This window comes from Crinia signifera, chromosome 8 (assembly GCF_055691185.1).
Source record: "Crinia signifera chromosome 8, ASM5569118v1, whole genome shotgun sequence".
Taxonomy (NCBI): Eukaryota; Metazoa; Chordata; class Amphibia; order Anura; family Myobatrachidae; genus Crinia; species Crinia signifera.
Genome location: NC_139224.1, coordinates 161,589,977 through 161,612,587, shown reverse-complemented (window position 1 = coordinate 161,612,587; position 22,611 = coordinate 161,589,977). Strand labels below are relative to the sequence as shown.

At 49.8% G+C, this 22,611-nt stretch overlaps 1 protein-coding gene across 1 annotated transcript in view; it reads right to left on the bottom strand.

The window, feature by feature from the left end:
• Positions 1–22,611, bottom strand: part of C8H1orf210 (chromosome 8 C1orf210 homolog) — a 62,712-nt gene that overhangs the window by 19,708 nt on the left and 20,393 nt on the right. The window contains exon 2 of the mRNA XM_083157580.1: positions 12,945–13,058. Coding sequence (XP_083013706.1) covers positions 12,945–12,985 — 41 coding nt within the window. The 5' untranslated portion in view covers positions 12,986–13,058. The remainder of the gene's footprint in view (positions 1–12,944; positions 13,059–22,611) is intronic.

The window sequence follows — 22,611 nt, the reverse complement described above, 5'->3', positions numbered from 1 at the left end:
CTCCACCCCCTGTTCGGAGTGTTCACATATCATGCGGAATTTGGCCGTACGCCCCGCTCGCACATGCGCAGAGACGCCTCTGCACATGCGCAGACACAAAACATCGGCGGGCCGAACGCACGCGGATATATCCGCACCATCAGAATAAGGGCCTTGGTGACACGGACTCACAAAACACAAGTGCAATGTGAAGAAAGGCCACAAGGTGGCAGTATAGCGGGACACAGCAGCCTGCTGTCAACATAACTTATTCACACTGTCACTGTGATTTTATTTAAAACAATGGTCCAATACCAAAAACAAGCGACCCTCGCCGTTTAACACCCGCGCAGGCCGCTCACCTTAGTTAATGTCAGAGGACAGCGAGGATTCCCCCAAAATGGCAAGATTCGCAGCTAATGCAGGGAGCCAGTTGCATTCAGCTGCGAGCCGCGCTGTTTTGGTGGCTGCACAAGCCGTTTCCACGTCGTTGTAAAAACCCAGTGAGGTGGAAACGGCGTGTGCAGGGGGGTCAGTTGAACACTGACTGTGCCAGCTGTCACAGCTCACAAAAACCATTGAATACTAGGGTATGGTCAACAACCCTTAGTCGGCTCGGCTTAGTAAGACGCGTAAAGATAGTCAGCGGCCGCTAGAGTGGCAGTAACATTAGTTAGACACCGGCGGCTGATCAGCGGGACCATGGTCGACTGGACTTTTTCAGGATTTTTTTGGTGCCGGATGTCACAGCGGACCTGGGGACACTATATGTGCACAGTGTCCCCTCGTATGGCTGGCTACGGTCGCCATGCTTCAGGCACGGTGCCTCAGTACGCTCGGCACACTATTCTACTTCTATCAGTGGCGTAACAATAGCACCGCAGCCCCCGCGGTCGAGGGGAGGCGCAGTGTAAGTGCGGGCGCTGGGTGGCTGCGGTGCTATTGTAATGCCCCCCCCCCCCATATGCACCACAGCTGCGTAATGTCAGCGCTGCGGTGGTCCCGGCTCCCGTCCTGGCTTCATTCTGAGCCTATGGAGACGGACCATTATAAAATGTCCGCCCCCATATAGCAGACAGTTCTCTGAAACGGTCTGCTGTATGGGGGCAGACATTTTGTGATGGTCCGTTCTTCATATTATCAGAATGAAGCCAGGACGGGAGCCGGGACCACCGCAGTGCTGACAGGCATCCCAGCTCCCACCCGCACCGATGACAGCCCGGCTCCCACCCGCTGCCCGCATCGCTGACAGCCGGACTCCTAAGTATGTAAGTATGGCCGGTGGGCAAGCGAGCAGGCGGCCAGGGGGCACCAGAAACTTTTGGCGGGGGGGGCTCATTATTTGCAGTTACGCCACTGACTTCTATGTCCACTTGGATAGTAAAGAATGATCCAAGTGGACCGGTGCCAAAATCCTGAAAAAGTTGCATCGATGGTGTATCCGTCGACCATGGTCCCACCGATCAGCCGTCATTACTGCTGCTCTAGTGGGCGGTGACTATCTTTAGGCATCTAACTAAGCCGGGTCAACTAAGGGGGGTCAACCATACTGTGGTCCATCTAACCCCATTGACCCGGAGTCCGAGCACCAAATGTATAATTGGCATAATGTGTATAAAGAAATTAATAATGCGCAGCATATGTGTATGGGGATTATATAAGGGCATTAATAATGCGGGACATATGTGTAAGGAGCATTACTGTGTGCCTATATGTGTATGAGGGCATTACTAATGTGTGGCATTATGTGTATAAGGTGCAATACACTACAATGTGGTGTTATGTAAATAAGGAACAGTATGTAATGGTGTAATGTGAATAAGGAGCAAAGGTGGATTTTTCTCAAGGCAACCTAGGCAACTGCCTAGAGCCCAGAAAATCCCAAGGGGCCCCATAAAGATAAATGTGACACAGGTAGTAAGCCTACTGCCAAAAGACCTAGAACCTGATTCAGATTTGTATGCAGTGCTGATGTTCATACGGTTGAATATTTATCGGTAGTACTATGGATTGTTTAAGGAGGGCCCCAAACCAGTATCATGCCTAAGGTCTAAATCTGCCTCTGATAAGGAGACATACAGTGTGGTATAATGAATAAGGAGCAGTAAAGAGTGGTGTAATGTGAATAAGGAGCAATACGGTGTGGTGTAACCTGAATAAGGGACACTATCATATGGGTGCTGTGCCATGAGAGGGGTGCAGCATAAGAGACAGAACTGGCAACTGTGCCATGGGGCACCAGTTAAAATCTTGCCTAGGGCATCAAATTGGTTAGGGCCAGCTCTAGGTAATTATGTAATAGGCTTTTATGTTTTTTTCCTCAGTTATTTATCAGGCTATATTAAGCAGCATACCCTGTTGGTGGATCATCAGAGTCTATTCATCCGTCTTTTACAGAAATCTATGGACTAACTCCTGTTTCCTTTGTCATGTTATCACCACTTCTGCTTCGCTGAGACCTTTCCTCTCCTTCCGACCACAGCTGCATACCACCATCAGCTACATAAAGTTCATTATTAACCTTCAGAGAAAATACATTGAGGAGATCACGGTTGTTCTAGTACTGTTACACTTAGCATCTGCTGAACAGCTAGGTCCACATCCCGGCTGTTGACATGCAGCGTCAATATTACACCAATGTCAACATTATTTATGTCAACATAGCATCCAGGTGTCAGAGACGGTATGTATTCAGAATAATTGTGTTTATCTGGATGGCAATGCCCAGGTGTCCCTAGCTTCAGCCTTATCAGCCACCTCAAACTTTGTCTGGCACCTTATACAGTAGGTGGAAGTTGGCAGAACCCCTTGGGCAGTTCTACTATTGGGTTACATGTTTTGTGTATACCCATCTTATCACCATATCCATGCTAGATGGGAGAATAGTAGATGTGTGATTGATGTCTATGTTGTGGTACTCTAAATTGTATATATTTTTCGTCGTCGACCATATTTATGTCGACTATTTTGCTTGTGTCGACATTGTCAGTGTTGACCTAGTGTATGTCGGCTATTCGTATGTGTTGACCTACTCAGTGTCGACCATAAGTGGTAAACCTAGTGACCAGATACTATTAATAATCTACAATCTACCAGCAATCAGGACCTCTCACACACTAGCAACATTTACGGAATGCAACAATGCACTGTTATTATTAAGTGAAAGTTATCAAAACAAGTGACAGATTGTATTTAAATTGTATTTATTTTTTTTATTAATAACACACTGCTTGATTACTATCACTCTGCACCACTACAGCACATCAGAGATAGTCAGACTGGTATCTCATATTGGTACTTCTGTAGTTTCACGGCGCCGGAAGTGCAGAGGCTCGTGTGCCGCTCTAGCTATGAAACTTGGCAGCCTGCCAGGTAGCGTAGCGCTGCGCGCCAGAGGCTCTGTTTCACTGTGCGCGTGCCGCTCTAGCTCTGTCTGACTGAGCTTGTGCCGCTCTAGCTGTACGTAAACAGCGTAGCGGCCGGCCAGCAGCAGCGCTGCCCAGGCGCTGACAGGTCAATGTCACTGTGGCACTTGTAGTTCCACAGTGAAATAGGCAGCGCCTGGGCACCGCTGACAGCGGGGGGTATGTTAAAGTGGACACCCCGGCACAGCGATGCCGGGGATTCTAAACTGTACGCGAGATTCAGTCGCAACTGCGTCTGAATCTCGAGTCACATAGATAGCCGCAAAGGTGTTGGGGCTTGTAAACCCAGACGCAAATGCGTCTGGATTTACTTAGGTGAAGGGGTACATCTAAATTTAGACGCAAAAGCATCTAAATTTAGGTGGCCCTAGGGGAACACTATTGAAACCCACCCTCAGTGCCACTAGTGGACGCCACAGCTGTGGACCGTGTAAATCCCACTATCCACGCCCACCCGAAGCGTGGCGAGCGCAGCGGTACGCGTCCTACGACCTTTTCATACCCCCACTATCCACGTCGGCGTGGAGTTGAGAATAGATTAGTGTGGCGAGCGCAGCGAGCCACCGAGCCCGAAGCGTGGCGAGCGCAGCGTGCCCCGCGAGGGGACACGGATACCTTCACAGCTATCCGCGTCCCCTCGCAGGCTTCACAGGTGTCAGCGTCCGCTCGCCATGCTTCGGGCTCGGTGCGTGGCGAGCGGACGCTGACACCTGTGAAGCCCGCGAGGGGACGCGGATAGCTGTGAAGGTATCCGCGTCCGCTCGCCACGCTTCGGGCTCGGTGGCTCGCTGCGCTCGCCACACTAATCTATTCTCAACTCCACGCCGACGTGGATAGTGGGGGTATGAAAAGGTCGTAGGACGCATACCTCCGCCGCTTGCCTCGCTTCGGGTGGGCGTGGATAGTGAGGCTGATTCAGGAACACATTCACCTCAGTGTCTCATACAGGGCTACTGCTGACTGACTACGCAAACTGCGTAGCTCCCTGATTGACTACGTAACGCTGTCCGCACGCGTCTAAGCCGAAGTGCCAGGAGTGTGAATTGAGACGCTAAATAAGTTAGCGTCTACATTGGGAACACCAGCGGTGTGCCGGGGTGTGCGATGTGCCGGGGTGTGCGATTTATAAGCCCCGTTTGTCTGTTTTTTACACGATACACTTCATTACATTTGGCATGCGCAGCGCTACGCTACCTGGCAGGCTGCCAAGTTTCATAGCTAGAGCGGCACGCGAGCCTCTGCACTTCCAGCGCCGTGAAACTACAGAAGTACCCTCATATTATACACTGGGCAGTATTCAATGTGAATACTGGCGACGTGCAGCGAATCCTGTTTAGGATTCGCTGCACATTCGCCACTGCTCGCTGCGTTCCGGAGCCTCGCCGGCTTCAGTATTCAACGAGTCAGGGGCTCGCTGCCCCTGACCGGCGAATTTGAGCTCCTGCGGCGGACGCCGCAGGGAGCCTGAGGGCGGTGGCAGGCAGGGAGATGGAAGTCTCCCTGCCTGCCCCAGAACGTTTGTGGGGGGGAGGTGGGCTCCCCGGGTGCCAGGCAGCACAGGCTGCCCCCCGGGGGTGCCAGCAGGGGACCGGGTATATTCACTACACCCGATCATGCATATGTAATGATCGGGTGAAGTGAATATATGAATATCTAATGAGCGGCTCGGCTCCGGCCCCCTGCTGGCTGGTCTGTGTAAAAAAAAAAATATATATATATTTTTTAATTAAATATATATTCATGTGCTTACAGCACATGAATATAAATAGCATGCCCCTCCTCAGAATAAAAATTCCAGATTTTTTGACACCAATTGTAAAAAACAAAACACTTTATTTTAAAAGTTCACCTTCCACTTCACCATAAAAAGATAGCGATTGCTACTCGGTGAATCATGGCGAAAAAAACTTTGAAATGTATTCGCCATCTGGTCATTGAATAGGGTGATTCACCGTTTTAGTCAGAAATTTGCCTTACAGCACAAAATCGCCATAAAAATCTGGCGAATCAGCCTCATTGAATACCGCCCTCTGTGTGAGTGCTGTCTGTGGTTGCATATATTAATAATAATAATAATAATCAGCTTTCAGGCAGCATCCTGGAACACACTGGGGCTTGATAACATAAATGGAATATTGGTAGAATATTCCCAGGGGACTATTACATGACTTATTACAAAGGTTGGGATGTTCTTAGACACGTCTCGCTCAGCAACAGGAAATACAGGTGCTGACATAGGGAAGCCATTTATTGTGCATAGCCTACTGCAATGATGGAGAGACCGGTACACTCTGCAGCCGCATCGGCGTCCTTCCAGCCTTTAAAAGGGCCACCCTGATTCTTGTTGCCTTGGGTCCCCGGCGTGTTTGCATGGGGGACTGTTGTTTAAATTCTGCGCATATTCTCATTTGTGCATGTGCAGTGCTTCTGTGCTGGCGGCTTTGCCGACTTGCGCAGGGTGGGTGATCGGAGGTGATCAGGGGGCATTCACATGCGAACACCCTGCGTACCCATGTACCCACGGAAACGCTGGGCGTCCCCATGCAAAAGCAGATGGGAGGCTGCCTGCTTGGGCCGAGCAGCCAAGGCCAACCGCCTGCCCAGTTCCCAGTCAGCCAAGATTGACTCAGCCCAGACTGACTTATATTTGCGAGCAGGGTAGACATTATTTGTGGGTTGCCGACCATCGAATTTCGGGCCCCGCACACTACCCTGCGAATTGATGTTTATGCAAAACATCCATTCAAAAAAGCAGCGGGGATACTCGCACGGTGGCTGGGGCGGTGAGTGGTAGGTATTTGTACGCCCGGCAAATTCCGGGCGTACGAGCCAACGAGAATGACCCCCTAAATTTCCAGTATGAAAATACAGCCTCAGCGATACTGTGGACTGAAGATTCCCTCATCAAGGTGAGAGGGGCAATAGGCAGTACAATGTCCTGTAAAGCTAGGTACACACAGTACAATTATCTGGCCAATCTGCTACTTATCTGGTGATCGGTCTCTTTCAGGTCAGAGTTTATTCAACAAAGTGGAGTAGCAATAAGCAAGGGTGCCGGATGACTGCCCGACAGTCGGGATTCCTTGCCTGCAATACAATTCGCCCCCAAGCCGATGCAAGTCCAGATGTACTGACCAGAGCTGACCTGCAACGTCTTATAAACCAACCGTATTACCACTCTGTGGAACGGGCCAGGAAGCTCTGGATGCACCTTTTGCTGTAGATGAAATCTGTAGACAAAGTGGGGGCATCCTCAGCCCTGGGGTGGGGGGTCTGGAGGTTCCAGGCAGACTGTAAGTAGCCAGCTGCTCAGGGCCTGCCAGGATGTGGATGCAAACTTGATGACTGTCTTCAACAATAACAGGAAAACATCTCAAGACAAAGAAGCCCTACAGGGAGAAGCCGGAGAACTTAACTCCTGACACGCAGGACAAAGCGAGGACCCTTCTGTTGTATCCAACAGATATAAGTTCTATCTGCTGTGGATGGAATATACTATGTGAAAGCTTACTGACTAATTCTAGGCCTTGTGATGGGTCTCCCTATTTCCAGTACAATGTCCCGCTGGTCCTCTGGCCCTTGGGTTAGGAGGAGCACGGAGAATGCAGCAATCTTCCCTTAATGGCAGCAGGTGGTTATCATGGGAAATCATGGGTCTGATTCTGAATTGGGCACAATATTTTTCTTCTGAGCATCTAATTAATGCTCAGTTTGCACACAGGAGATAAATGGTATGAAAAGCATCTGACAATGTTTTAGGAGTTCCTGGCCAGTGGCAGGGGGGTGGCTTGGCGGACACACTGAGCTAGACTGACGTATTGGTGCATTATGGGAATGTCAGTGTAGGAGGCCATATTTCAGACAGGAAACCTGAACCCACCATAGGGCAGGTATTTGTTTCGATTGACACTAACAGTGGGCGTCTTAGTCCTTGCAAATTTGTTGGCGATTTTGCATAAAGATGTAGATGTGCATCCGGCAAGAAGTCCAAATACGGCTGATTTTATTATTCGAAAGAAGGAGATAGAAGGCACTGGCGGCATTTCAACCTTATGGGTGAGTCAGCATACATTTAGCATCTGGGGTTCATTTGTTAGAAAGCTAGGGGTTGGGTTATGGCATGTTTTTGCCTATCAGAATTTAAATGTTTTATGATCTATACTAATCTTTCCTTAACTGGGAGATGCTTCTGTGGCCGTTTCCACCCAACCTCCTATTTTTATTACTCTTTTGTAGGCTGATGACCTATTGAAATAATTGTTTTTAGGTCTTGAGGGGTGCTCGCCCAACCAATACACGGGTTTGACTAATGCTACAATACTGAGGTCAGAATCAACTCTAGTCCAGGTGTAATTCTTGCATGCCATGGGGGGGGGGGGGTGTTTGGATGCTTTGAGTTGTTGGTGATGGGTTGGCAATTGAGACCCATCTAGTTTGGTGATGTCTGGCAATTTCCCCCCCATCTACACATCAAGTATGGTCTGACACTTACCCCCAATCTAGGCATCAAGTTTGGTGGTGGGCTGGCAGTTGCCCCCCATCTTGGCATTGAGTTTGGTGATGGTGTGACACTTGCCCCCCATCTAGGCATCAAGTTTGGTGATGGGCTGTACCTTGCCCTTATCTAGACATCGAGTTTGTGATGATTTGACACATACCCCCCATCTAGGCATTGAGTTTGATTATGGGCTGTAGGTTGCTCCCCATCTAGGCATCGAGTTTGGTGATGATTTTACACTTTCCCCCATCTAGGCATTGAGTTTGATGGTGGGCTGGAAGTTTCCCCCCATCTAGGGATTGAGTTTGGTGATGGCTGGAAGTTGACCCCCATCTAGGGATTGAGTTTGGCAATGGGATGGAAGTTGACCCCCATCTATGGATTGAGTTTGGCAATGGGCTGATGTTGACCCTATCTAAGGATTAAGTTTGGTGATGGGCTGGAAGTTGATCCCCATCGAGGGATTGAGTTTGGTGATGGGCTGGAAGTTGATCCCCATCTAGGTATTGAGTATAGTAATGGGCTGGAAGTTGATCTGCATGTTCCTACTCTGGCCCCATACTGTACTTTTCCTCTATTTATAAATAAAGCTGAACCCTTTTTTCCCCAATAAGGTTGTTAGTGCAGATACATTTTTATTGTTAACCTCTAATGTAGGCTGCCACCAGCCAGTAGAGAGTATTGGGCTGAAACATCCTCTATTCTTCTATCATTATATCAGGTACATCGTACATGTGATGCTAAATAACAGCAGAGTTCATCCTGCAGATTATTGGGAAAATCCTCAACATCAGTCAACAAGGTCACGCAGCTCCTGAAATCATCAGTGGTAGAAAAATGATCAGATTCAGGGGCAGATTTATTAAGCCTGGTTGAAGTAATAAAGTCGCCGGTGATAATGCATCAGCCAATCATCTCCTAACTGTCACGTTACAGTCAGACCAGGTATGAATGGCAGTTAGGAGCTGACTGGCTGGTGTGTTATCATCTTCCACTTTATCACTTCACCAGGCTTAATAAATCTGCCCATAAAAGTTGGATCATTTGGGGATTGACAATCACTTTACGCTTCCATTTAGTTTTCCTATACATATACATAAGTTCTTGTGATGACAACAAGAAACCATCAAATCAGGTCAGATTGATTCCAAGAAGTTAAGCATAGTTTATGATAATGAGCATACACACTTAGCGATATTGCAAACGATATTGCTCAGAATGGCCAAAGTGAGCGATATCGGTTGTAACATCGCTAATGGTGCCCACACACACGGTGCAATTCTCGGATGCGTTGTTCACATCACAAGCCAAAAAAAGTATGTGGAGGCTGTACTTTTTGTACCAGATTTCATTGCAATCATTATTGGACCATTATTGGTCGACAGGTAAAAGGTTAATGCATGAAAAAGGTCGACGTGCATTTTGTCGACATAAAAAAGGTCAGCATGAGTTTTTCTTGATTTTATTTTAAAAAAATACTTATTTTTTAAAAACACGACCTGATTTAAAAAACAAACAAAAAACAACAACACTTGTTCATACTTCAAGGCTTGCCTGCCATCTAAGCCTGCATCGTAAGCATGTCATCTGAAGCATGAGTTTGATTGGAGTTTGGACTGGATTTGGACCTACACCCGCACACTGCATCATTTTATTTTTATTTTTCACCAATTACCATCTCTCAGCCTCTAAGCTGATGGAAGCTATGTATTACTTTTTTGTTTACTGTTTCTTTACCATGATTTGTACCATGTACCTCCACCCCAACTGTATGCAAAGCCTGTATGCTGTACCATCACTGGTTGCACACCCTGCCAGCAACAAGCTGGCAGGGTGTGCCAGCTATGGAAGAAAAGTGCTATATAAATAAAATTATTATATTTACTGCTGCCTTTGAGCATCATGATCAAGATGGCACCGCAAATGGCTGCCTAGGAACTGCGCTTATATTTTTACCTACCTGGCTGTTGCAGTTACCAGTGGCGCCGCTGATGTCTGCCTAGGTGCTGTGCAGCTCGGCGAATATATGTTCCCTGCGTCTACAACCCCCAGGGCACATTGAGCATATACCTGTATGTGTTATGTATATCTGTACTGTCACTGTGTAACTGTTACCTAACTGGCTGTTGCACAGCAAACCAAATCAAATTCCTAGTATACGCAGGTTTACCTGGCCAAGAAAGCTGATTCTGATTTACCTACCGTATGTCGACACTGACACAAAACATAGAAAACTCTTGTCGACCGTTTCCATGTCAACTTTTTGACCATGTCAACCTAATGCCTGTTGACCTTTTCCAAGTGTCGACCTTCTGCCTTGACTGTCTATCAAACGATCCACACCGGTGTCAGCTGGTTGAGTTTTAATTCTGTCTATCATGGGCACTTATACTCCCGGTCACATCCAACCACCATGGGCAGTTTTCTAGACTTGTGCCCGTTAGTTATGTTTTATTGTTATTTTTATATTGTTATGTTTTTTTATTTAATCTTCGTTTCGTTTATTAGTGGCTTTTATTGCCCTTTGCGCTGGACAGGACACACCCGCCTGAGAACGCTTTACTCCTGTCCTTGATAAATGGACACGTTGTTTTGTTTGTGTTGTGGAGAACGTGGAGGAGGAAGAACGCAGGAAGGAGGGTGGGCTGAGAGCTGGTTCTGTGCCAAGAGGAGATGAATTACAGGAAAAATAACAACTTTTGCATCTTAGGCAAACTCTGCCAATGGATTTGCCCTATTCTTATTTACAATCTATGAAAATATAGTTTATAAACTTCTTCTGGGGCTCCAGGAGAGAGTGAGTTTTATTTTCTTTATCTTCGCGTCCCCCATATAACGGAAGCTAGGATGACCCAGATGGGAGGCTCATTATACAAGCTGCCTTCTAATCTGAGTAGTTCATTGTCATCTACAAGAATCGAACAATCTGAATGCCTGCAAAGAGAGCTTCAGATGTACCCAAAATACCATGAGCCCTTCAGCATCGCACACCTCCGCACGCCATTTTCTTAGTGACAGCTTCAAAAAGAAGGAGGAACTGCACTAATTTACTAAAATTATATATTTAAAAAATATTTAAAAAAAACAGCCCTTTGATAATAATGCTATCTTGAGATTGCATTATCACGGATTCCCTCTGGATTTCCTGCTCTGCACATCCTTCTCTACCTGCTGACTGTGCTCAGATTTAGCCACTGTGATCAACCAAAAACTAAAACCCCTTCTCCACGGGAAGCGGTCATCTATTAGAATAAACTTAGGTCTACAGTCATTAGGTCGACCCCACTAGGTCGACTGGCAGGAAGGTCGACCTGACTTAAGGTCGACATGGGCCAAGGTCGACATGACTTAAGGTCGAATTTGCATAAAGGTCGACATGAGGAAGGTCGACTGGTCATAAGGTCGACATGGGTTTTTCACTGTTTTTTGAGCCGACATGTGCCGACAGGCGGTATTTCATGCCCTACCATCCACTAGGGCGTGGTGGGAGAATAAAATAGTGTGCCGAGCGCAGCGAGGCACCGTGCCCGAAGCATGGCGAGCGAAGCGAGCGATGCGAGGGTCCGATTCTCATTGCCAACTGTGTCCATGTCGACTGTGTCGACATTCGGATCAAAAAACAGTGAAAAACCCATGTCGACCTTATGACCAGTCGACCTTCCTCATGTCGACCTTTGTGCAAATTCGACCTTAAGTCATGTCGACCTTGGCCCATGTCGACCTTAAGTCAGGTTGACCTTCCTGCCAGTCGACCTAGTGGGGTCGACCTAATGACTGTAGACCTAAGTTCATTCTGACAGATGTACCAATTCCCTTTTCCACTATGCAAGCCGAGTCGCACCTGGGATTTTCTACCCATGTGCGACCCGGCTTGCAAACCCTTTCCCATTAGCAGCCTGACCCGGCATAAATCTGGGTGAGTGACATCATCGGTAGGCGGGGCCAGGGAGGCACTGGGAGATGAGAGCATCTCCCAGCGGCGGATTTGTATTGCAGTGAATGGGACCTGGGTCGCATCAACCCGGGTTACCCATTTCCACTGCCCTGGACAGGTAACTACCTGGGTTGGAGTCCTAGATCAGCCAACTCGGGATTTTGCCTGGGGACCCGTTTCCACTAGCAAAAAAACAAGGTCAATGCGCATCCCTGCGCAAAATCCCAGATTACTGTTGCTAGTGGAAAAGGAGTTTAACACTTACCTGCTCTGGAACCGGTGATCCATTGAGGGCAGTTGGTCACCAGATCCTTTTCTCTTGCTGTGAGCCCCGGGGGTCACAACAAGGCAGATGGCTGGCTGCCCTCCGGTTCATCATTCACTGGTCCTAGCTGCAGGCAGCGAGTGGGCGGTAACCGGCGGCACATGTGAGGTCACAATCGCAGGAATTGCGGCAAGTGGATCCGCATGGTAAGAGCTTTCATGCAAGCAATGTCACTGCATGCGATCATTGACCCATCCGGGTTTGGTCATATTGATAACGTTCCGTCTGAGATGCGGATTGTTATAAATAAGCCCCTATAATCATAGGCATTTCTGTAATGGGTGCGGTGCACGCGGGCCCCTTAGTCCACTGCAATGCGCCCACATTTTGTTACTTACCTCTAAGGAGTCCAGCGCCGGAGCTGCAATAGCCAAAAATGTCACCAGCAAAATGGTCACCGTGCGTGTGCAGTAGGAATTTTGTCTCCGATACATAGCGGGTGCCTTGTTTACGGAGACCAGCATATGCGCAGCAGTCTCTGGCAAGATTTCTATATACATTTTGGAATTCCAAAGCTAAAATGTCAGTAAAACATGTTTCCCATTGTTGGCAATGTGGCTCTGGTGGTTAAATTTATGTTGTTCTGCTCCTGGGAAAACCAGAGGAGACATAAACCGGAGCGACTCTAGTAATTAGGGAAAGGAAAACAACGCTGCATTACAGATACTGAGCCTCTGTGTAGTGAATACTCCATTGTGTTCTCCTTGTGTGTGAATGTGGAGGGAGAAGTGTTCTTTCACATCTCAGAATCTCTCCTCAGGATCTCTGTGTCCCAGACTTTACCTCGTTCCATTGTTCTTCATTTCCCTCCACACTATCTGCATCGTTGTGCAAACAGGCCGGAGCCTTCCTCACACATTGCTCACACTTAGCATCTTCCAGTGTGTTCCCATCTCACTGTAGTTAGAGAAAAACAAGAGTAAACGGTAGGGGTACATATTTAGTATCCCCAAAATATATCACTGGGGGAACCACAGCAGATTTTGGATTCCCTCTAATACCCCTTTTACACCAAAAACCCTGGTCCGACCCTGGTCTTTGAACGCTGGAGTTTCCAGGGTCTGACCCTGCTTTATACTGCATTTACACAGCACTTCGACCTGGGTCGGACCTGGGTCTGCACCATTTACACTGAACCTGGGTCAGCCCTGCCTTTCCTTATAGAGATATATATATAGATATCTAGATATATCTAGATATATATATATCTATATAGATATATATATCTATATAGATATATAGATCTATATAGATAGATCTATATATCTATATAGATAGATCTATATAGATAGATCTATATAGATCTATCAATATAGCTTTTAAGGGGGTAGAGGGGGGAAGCTGTCCCCGGGTGCGGTGAGGGTAGAGGGGGGAAGCTGTCCCCGGGTGCTGTGGGGGTAGAGGGGGGAAGCTGTCCCCGGGTGCTGTGAGGAGGAGGGGGGTCCCTGCGGCTGCTGAGGGGAGAGGGGGTACCTGTCAGCCTGACACTATGATTACCGGCGCTGCCGCTGCTGTATCTCCCCCCCGGCGGCCGGTCCTTGCGGCGGATGGACAGTCAGTGTCGGCGGTCCCTCTGGCGCAGGGGAAATAGTACTATTTCCCCTGCGCCAGAGGGACCGCCGACACTGACTGTCCATCCGCCGCAAGGACCGGCCGCCGGGGGGGGAGATACAGCAGTGGCAGCGCCGTGTCAGGCTGGCCGCTGACAGGTACCCCATCTCCCCTCAGTAGCTGCAGGGACCCCCCTCCTCCCGCAGCACCTGGGGACAGCTTCCCCAGCGCTGCACGCTGTGGACCCGCTGCTGGTGCCTGGACCCGCAGCAGGACCATTTACACCGCCATTTACACGGGTCCCATCCGGGTTCTACCCAGGTCAGGACCTGGGTAGAGGACCCGTGTAAATGGACACGGATACCCCCGGGTCACCGGGAAGACAATGTCTAGGTTAGTGGGTCACATGCTCGTTGCCAGGGGGATACATGCTCCTTGACCAGGGTTTCATGCTTGTTGCCAAGGGGTTACATGCAGGGCCGCCGACAGGGGGGTGACAGGGGTACAGCTGTCCCAGGTCCCGGCCTCTGCCGGGGCCCGGGCAGCTGCCCACAGTGGCATGGCACCACCACCCCCCCGCACCCGCACAGTATCCCCCACCCGGTGCTGGTGGCCAGACGAACACAATACACAGTGCAGCCTGCAGAGCCTAGGCTACAGAGGGGCTCGGCGCTCTGCAGGCTGCACTGTGCAGTGAGTGCTCTGAGCCCCCAAGGGAGAAGATGCTGCACCGCCGCTGGTAAGTAATAGTAATGGGGGGGGGGGGCGGAGTACCAGCACGCGAGGGTGGGTGCTGGTGCACGAGGGGGGGTTGCCGCTGGGGCCCGGGCTGAATGTCAGTCCAGGGCCCCAACATTACTAGTGGCGGCCCTGGCTACATGCTTGTTGCCAGGGGTTTTATGACCAGGAGGGTTACATGCTCGCAGCCCAGGAAGGGTTACATGCATGTTGCCCGTGGGGTTACATGCTCATTGCCCAGGGGAGTTACATGCTTGCTGCCCCCGGCAGTGGGGGAAAGGGTGTTTACATGCTCATTGCCCAGGAGGGGTTACATGCTCATTGCCTGGGGGGGTTACAAGTGCACAGTGTGCCAGCGCTCCCGGAATCCGCACTTCCAGGTAGAGCTGGGCGCCAGCCCCTGACAGATGCTAGAGGTGCAGTATGGCCTGTAGCATCTGTCTCCTCTAAGGTGGTGGCCATTTTGGAGGGGCCCAGGGTCTCTGTCTGTACGTGGACACAGTCTCTGCACCCCTCAGGCGCTGTTTCATGTCAGTCAGCCGGTAAATTTAAAAGAAAAAAAAAATAGACTAATGGGTGGTCCGGTGCACCCCGGACCATCCCGCAATTTCACCTTTGTGCACAGAACCTCCACACTAGGAAGGCCAATCCTGCATATAACAGAGCGACTGTTTTTTTTTTTTATTTAAAAGGGAAAGGAGAATAAGAGATAAGAAAATAAGAGATAAGAAAAGTGACAGTGTGGCAGACCTAGAGGTTCCTCCCAGAGCATAGTTGCCTACCCTCCTGCATTCTGCAGGAGACTACCTGAAATAGCAGCAATCTCCCTCTCTCCCTCATTACTCTAGCAATCTCCCTCATGGCACCTAGCCCACATTACACTGTTACATCATAGTTACCTCCACTCCTGCATGAGACTCCCTGAAATAGCAGCAATCTCCCTCTCTCCCTCATTAGGCTAGCAATCTCCCTCATGTCACCTAGCCCACATTACACTGTTACATCATAGTTACCTCCCCTCCTGCATTCTGCAGGAGACTCCCTGAAATAGCAGCAATCTCCCTCATTAGGCTAGCAATCTCCCTCATGTCACCTAGCCCACATTACACTGATACATCATAGTTACTTCCCCTCCTGCATTCTGCAGGAGACTCCCTGAAATAGCAGCAATCTCCCTCTCTCCCTCATGTCACCTAGCCCACATTACACTGTTACATCATAGTTACCTCCCCTCCTGCATTCTGCAGGAGACTCCCTGACATAGAGGCAATATCCCTCTCTCCCTCATTAGTCTAGCAATCTCCCTCATGTCACCTAGCCCACATTACACTGTTACATTTTTGGGGAAAAAAGGAATGATAGATGGATTCATTTACATTGAATCATCCGCACCATTTCCTAGCACTTTACCAAGTATAGCATCTCTTATATATTTGGCTACATCTGTCACTCAAAGTGTGTCTGGAGCTGTAACGCTGGGTTGTGGACTTCCATCTTAATTTATGATTGTCATCACCTGTTTTAAACAGGGTAATTGATAAGAAAGGTGTTTAAGCACAGGTGATGGTAATCCATAAATTAAGAAGAAAGTCCAGAAACAGAGCAATGTGTCCCTCCTGGAGAGGGTCATGTTGGGAGGTATGCACCTCCCTCCCTCCCCCCCCCCCCCATTCATGGCATCCCCACGATTAAATGGCACATGCAAAACACTGACATGGCTATGGTCGACAATGAAAAAGGTTGACAAGATTTATTTTTCACTTTTTCAATGTTTTCATATTCATTCTCATGTGTCGACATGGATACCAATGAAGTGCCACACTTATTTCAACATTTACATGTGTTGACCTTTCTGTGTTGATTTTTTCTTGTGGCAATTCGCGGCACCCCACGCGACCCCCCTCCCGCGATTTGCAGCACCCCCCCCCCGCAATTCGCGGCACCCCCGGTGACTCCCGCGATTCGCGGCCCCACCCCGTGACACCCTCCCCACCTGCGATTCGCGGCACCCCGCGACCCCCCCTCCCATGATTCGCGCACACCCCCGGGCCCCCCCTCCCGTGGTTCACGGTGCCCCCCACGACCCCCCTACCGCGATTCCCCACCCCTGACCCCCCCCTCCTGTCATTGCGGCAACCCCCCCGCCCCCGCGACCCACCCTCCCGCGATTCACTGCAACCCCCCGCGCCCCCCCTCCCACAATTCGCGGCACCCACACACCCCCCCCCCGCGACCCCCCCTCCCGCAATTCACGGCATCCACCCACGACCCCTCCTCCCGTGATTCGCGGATACCCCTCACCTCCTCCCTCCCCCCCGCGTGCGATTCACGGCAACCCCAGGATTAAATGGCGCATGCAAAACACTAGCATGGCTATGGTCGACAATAAAAAAGGTTGACATGAGTTTTTGAAGATTTTTTTTTATTTTTTTTAATGTTTTCATATTCATTCTCATGTGTCGACATGGACACCGATGAAGTGCCACACTTATGTCAACATTTACATGTGTTGAACTTTCTGTGTTGATTTTTTCTTGTGGCGATTCGCGGCACCCCCCGCGACCCCCCTCCCGCGATTTGCAGCACACCCCCTGCAATTCGCGGCACCCCCGGTGACTCCCGCGATTCGCGGCCCCACCCCGTGACACCCTCCCCTCCTGCGATTCGCGGCACCCCGCGACCCCCCCTCCCATGATTCGCTCCAAAACCCCGGGCCCCCCCTCCCGCGGTTCACGGTGCCCCCCACGACCCCCCCCTACTGCTATTCCCCACCCCTGACCCCCCCTCATGTCATTGCGGCAACCCCCCGCCCCCGCGACCCACCCTCCCGCGATTCACTGAAACCCCCCGCGCCCCCCCCTCCCACAATTCGCGGCACCCACACCCCCCCCCCGCAATTCACTGCATCCACCCACGACCCCTCCTCCTGTGATTCGCGGACACCCCTCACCTCCTCCCTCCCCCCACCCCCGCGCGCGATTCACGGCAACCCCAGGATTAAATGGCACATGCAAAACACTGGCACGGCTATGGTCGACAATGAAAAAGGTTGACATGAGTTTTTGAAGATTTATTTTTCTTTTTTTTAATGTTTTCATATTCATTCTCATGTGTCGACATGGACACCGATGAAGTGCCACACTTATGTCAACATTTACATGTGTTGAACTTTCTGTGTTGATTTTTTCTTGTGGCGATTTGCGGCACCCCCCGCGACCCCCCTCCCGCGATTTGCAGCACACACCCCGCAATTCGCGGCACCCCCGGTGACTCCCGCGATTCGCGGCTCCACCCCGTGACACCCCCCCCTCCTGCGATTGCGGCACCACCCCGTGACACCCCCCCCTCCTGCGATTGCGGCACCCCGCGACCCCCCTCCCACGATTCGTGCCAACCCCCCGGGCCCCCCTCCCGCTGTTCACGGTGCCCCCCACAACCCCCCTACCGCGATTCCCCACCCCTGACCCCCCCTCCTGTCATTGCGGCAACCCCCTGCCCCCGCGACCCACCCTCCCATGATTCACTGCAACCCCCCGCGCCCCCCCCCTCCCACAATTCGCGGTACCCACACACCCCTCGCGACCCCCCCCCTCCCGCAATTCACGGCATCCACCCACGGCAGCACCCCTAAGCCCCTCTTTAGTCCCCCGTATACTCACACACCCCTATCACTACCCAGCTTCCTGCTCTCCTGAACCGTAACTTCCACCACTGGGGAGTCGCTGACGCTGTTTTGCCCACATGCCCCTATCATGCTTCATAGCCCAGCCTCCTGCTCTCATGCACCCGAACTCCCACCCAGTAGGAGGAGACACTGACTAAGGGCCACCATCCTGTACTCCTGTACTGCCACGCTGGCCCCTCACCCACTGGCAGAAGCTGCACAGTATCTCCCACCCTCCTCTTTAGTCCCCCTTATGCCCACACACCCCTATCACTACCCAGCCTCCTGTTTTCCTGTGTCGTGACCTCCGCCAGTGGGGAGCCGCTGACTCAGAAACACCCTACTATACTATTGCACACACACACCTAAACAACACGCACACACAGCCCCCCCCCCCCCCCCACACCCACAAATGTCACTGTACCATCCACACTATCAATGTACATCTTACTCTGTAACCGCTTTTTAATTAAACAAAACAATACACACCCCCTTCCACATCATATGCTCTCTATTTAACACATTTCACCTATAACTCAAGTTGCAATACAGGCATCTGTCATACAATTCTAACCATCTTTCTCATATACAAACGTTCACAAATTAAGGGGGCGCAGCCCCTTACGACGGTGTGAAGAGCGCCCGTAGGGCGCGATGAATCACCTAGTATCTTACTAACTGCTTTGGGGCTCATCTACATTTGGATATGTCATTTTACAAGATTAATCTCAGATGTAGCAGTACACACCCACGCTTCTAGGTGCCACGTTCACAATCTCTTTTCACAATCCCTCCATTTATGGAACTAGACACACCCTTTGGGTGGTGTATAACACACCCCCTCAATGGGGCGCTGTACAAAATTCTACTAGCAACTATAATCTCCCTGAAATTAGTTTTCAAAAGTAGGCAAGTATGCCCCAGAGACAGAACCGGGATGTATCAAAAAGAAAATGCAGTAAAAACCCTGTTTACAGGGGTTTTACTGCATTTCAGATGCATCAATGCGGGACCACAGCATTTCCACCATCAGCTTTTTCTGGTGTTACCCTATAGAAGCCTGTGGGCTACTTTTGCATCCCCAAACCCCACCGGTTACATAGTTACATAGTAGGTAAGGCTGAAAAAAGACTTGCGTCCTTCTAGTTCAACCTGGTATAGATATCCATTGCTGATTTGGTAGGTTCTGGTATTTTACAGACAAATTATATTTCTTATTTGGTACCCATGGATGTTTTTCTCCAGTAAATGTTTGTCCAACTTTGCCTTAAACGCATTTAATGAGCCAGCCGTTACCACCTCTCTGGGAAGAGAGTTTCAGAGTTTGACTGTTCTGACCGTAAAGAAATTCTTTCTACTAGCTGAATGAAATCGTTTTTCGGTACTTATGTAATATCTGGACTCCCATTTTTCTTATGAGACCGCGTCCCTCGCGGGGCTCGCTGCGCTCACCACGCTTCGGGAACGGTGGCTCGCTGCGCTCGCCACACTATATAAAATCAACTCCATGCGTAGTTGGATAGTAGGGGTATGAAAAAATGGGGTGCATTTAACATGGGAGTCCAGATAATACATAAGTACCGGCCCTTGATATACTTGTACATGTTAAGCATGTCCCCCCTTAAACGTCTCTTTCCTAATGTAAATAGTCCCAAATTGCTTAGTCTCTCCCCGTAGCTTAAATTCTCCATTCCCCTAATAAGCTTTGTTGCTCGCCTTTGGACTTTTTCTAATTCTATGATATCCTTTTTGTAGTGTGGAGCCCAGAACTGCACTCCGTGGCATAATTACCCTTGAGTCCCTAGTTTCCATTCCCCTCTTAATACATGCCAGAATTTTGTTGGCCTTTTTTGTAGCTACATTACAATGGGCACTACATCCCAGTTTGCTGTCTATTTGGACTCCTAGATCCTTTTCAAGTATGGAATTACCCAGTTCCTCTCCGCTAAGGTTGTAACTTGCACACTGGTTGTGTCTCCCAAGGTGCATAACCTTACATTTATCTACATTGAACCTCATCTTCCATTTTTTAGCCCACTCATCTAGAATTGCAAGATCATTTTGAAGCATGGTGACATCTTCTGATGATTTGATGACTTTGCTAAGTTTTGTATCGTCCGCAAAGATGGATACATTGCTGAGTAACCCCATCCCAATATCGTTAATAAAAATGTTAAACAAAATGGGCCCCAAAACCGAACCCTGGGGCACTCCACTTAGTACCGGTATCATATCTGATACGGCACCATTCACAACCACTCCTTTGTTCTCTATTACATAGCCAATTCCCTACCCATCAGCAGATATTTTCACCCAATCCTAGGTTCTCCATTTTATGCTGGTTCATGCTGCCCATACCGGCAACCCTTACCTGAGGTCTGGGCAGCCTCTGGTTGTGCTGCCCGGACCCAGTGACCTCCTCCCTGGCATGATACTTCCCCTTCTGAGTGCAGGGAAGAGGAGCAGGAGCCTGGGAGTCACTGTACCCGTCTGCAGCAGGACACTCCCAGGTAAAGGAGGAGAGAGGTTCCCATGGGGTCCCTCTCATCTGGCGCCAGTGACTTTACAATATGTTAGTACTATGCGATTAGTGTCAATGTGATGTCCGGCTGGATGTACCACAATGGCTTAGCACAGAGAGAGAGAGAGAGATAAGTGCAGAGAGAGAGAGAGAGAGAGAGCAGAGAAGAGAGAGCAGAGAAGAGAGAGCAGAGAGAGTGAGAGAGAGCGAAGAGAGAGCGAGAGAGAGCGAAGAGAGAGCGAGCGAGAGCAGAGAGCGAGCGAGAGCAGAGAGAGAGAGCACACAGAGAAGGGGAGTACAGAGCACAGGTGCAGAGCAGACTGAGTGGGAGCTCAGAGAGAGGGAGAAAGGGAGAGAGACTGCTCCCCCTCCCACAATTTGCATCTCCCCTGCGGCGGGTGCCTTGCCGCCCCCAGCAGATGCTGCCCCTAGGATTGTGCCTTGGAGGTCTATTGGCCCTGCGTATGGTAGGTTTACCAATTATAGGATAAGACTGTAGTTAAAGAAAGGGAAGCAGGATGTTTCCAATCAGCGGCAATTGGGCTAGTGGTAGCAGAAGGCCTGGAGATGAGATCAAGGACCTCTCGCCAATGGGTCAAATTGTTTGGGCCCAGTGTGTGTGCTGCACCTGACGGTCAATGCAGGCTCCCGCGGGTCGTTAATCCCCCCATCTGTGTACAGACGACAGAGCAGATCGTTAATAGGGGCCCTGCAGAATGCGGCATGGAGGACAACGTGCATGAATCAATACAATATAACCTTACCTAATATAAAGACACGGAGACCTAGGTTTGGCAGAGAATGAGAGCGGATTTATTTCAGTAAACTAAACTTAAATATCTGTAAATAAAGGGAATACATTATGGTGGCAATAAAAGAACGGCTAAACTCCTACCCCCATCTAATGAATTACATAATTCAATCCAAACAAGCTAACCAAACAAAAGGCATCCGCTCAACCCTCTACCTTAACTACCTACCCCGTTCCGGTGATGACGCTGCCCCTGTTCAGGTGGTTCAGCAGATATACACAGTCATTAAAGGTGAGCGCACCAAACCACCATGGATTCATCAATACTCATCTATTAACGACCTATAACAGGTAACCTGCTTTTCTTTCTCGCCAAACAGCTAACGCAAAATTTTCCCCATCCACCAAAAAAGGAGGGTGGGAGGGAATACAAAGGAAAAAGTGTCTGACTCCACCCCCCCCCCCCCAGCTATTCCTTATGAACAAAACTACTCTTTCCGTCTCTGGGTTCCTATTGGATAATATGTCATGGGATACCTACAAGGCCATCCCCAGCCTCAGATATTTAACCCTCTCCATTCCTATTCCGTCTTCTCTTCTAGTGGAACAGATCATGCGTTCTCATACCAGGGTGTGACAATTGCTTTAGAATAAAGAGATGTGTATTGTCCTGCTAGGAGCCATTTCTCATGGTGCCCGCATACGGTGAAATGAGTGCCACAGATAGAGCCCTCCTCATCTAGCCCTTTAATAGGATTAAGGGCCAGATGTATCAAGCTTCAAAAGTGATAAAATGGAGAGTGATAAACAACCAGCCAATCAGCTCCTACCTGCCATGTCACAGACTGGGTTTAAAAATAACAGGTAGGAGCTGATTGGTCGGCTGTTTATCACTCTCCATTTTATCACTTTTGAAGCTTGATACATCTGGCCCCATGTGAGCCAGAGCTGTCGGCCTTAATCCTATGTTAGTGTTCCCGCTAGGCTGTTTTAGCGGGGCGCCGCGCCCTGCCCGATATTTTAAGGGCAAAATGCGCCCTGCCCCTCTCGCAGCGCCCGCTAAAATAGCCTGGTGCCTGCCCGACAGCTTGCACAGGGAAGCCCAGCGCCGCCTCAGACGGCGATGCCCGGCGCTTCCCCGGCATCACGGCACCTTCCCCCTGTAGTGGCGACATCTTCGGCGGGGCCGGGCCCGCCCACTTTAGTGACGTTGGCGGCCCGGCCC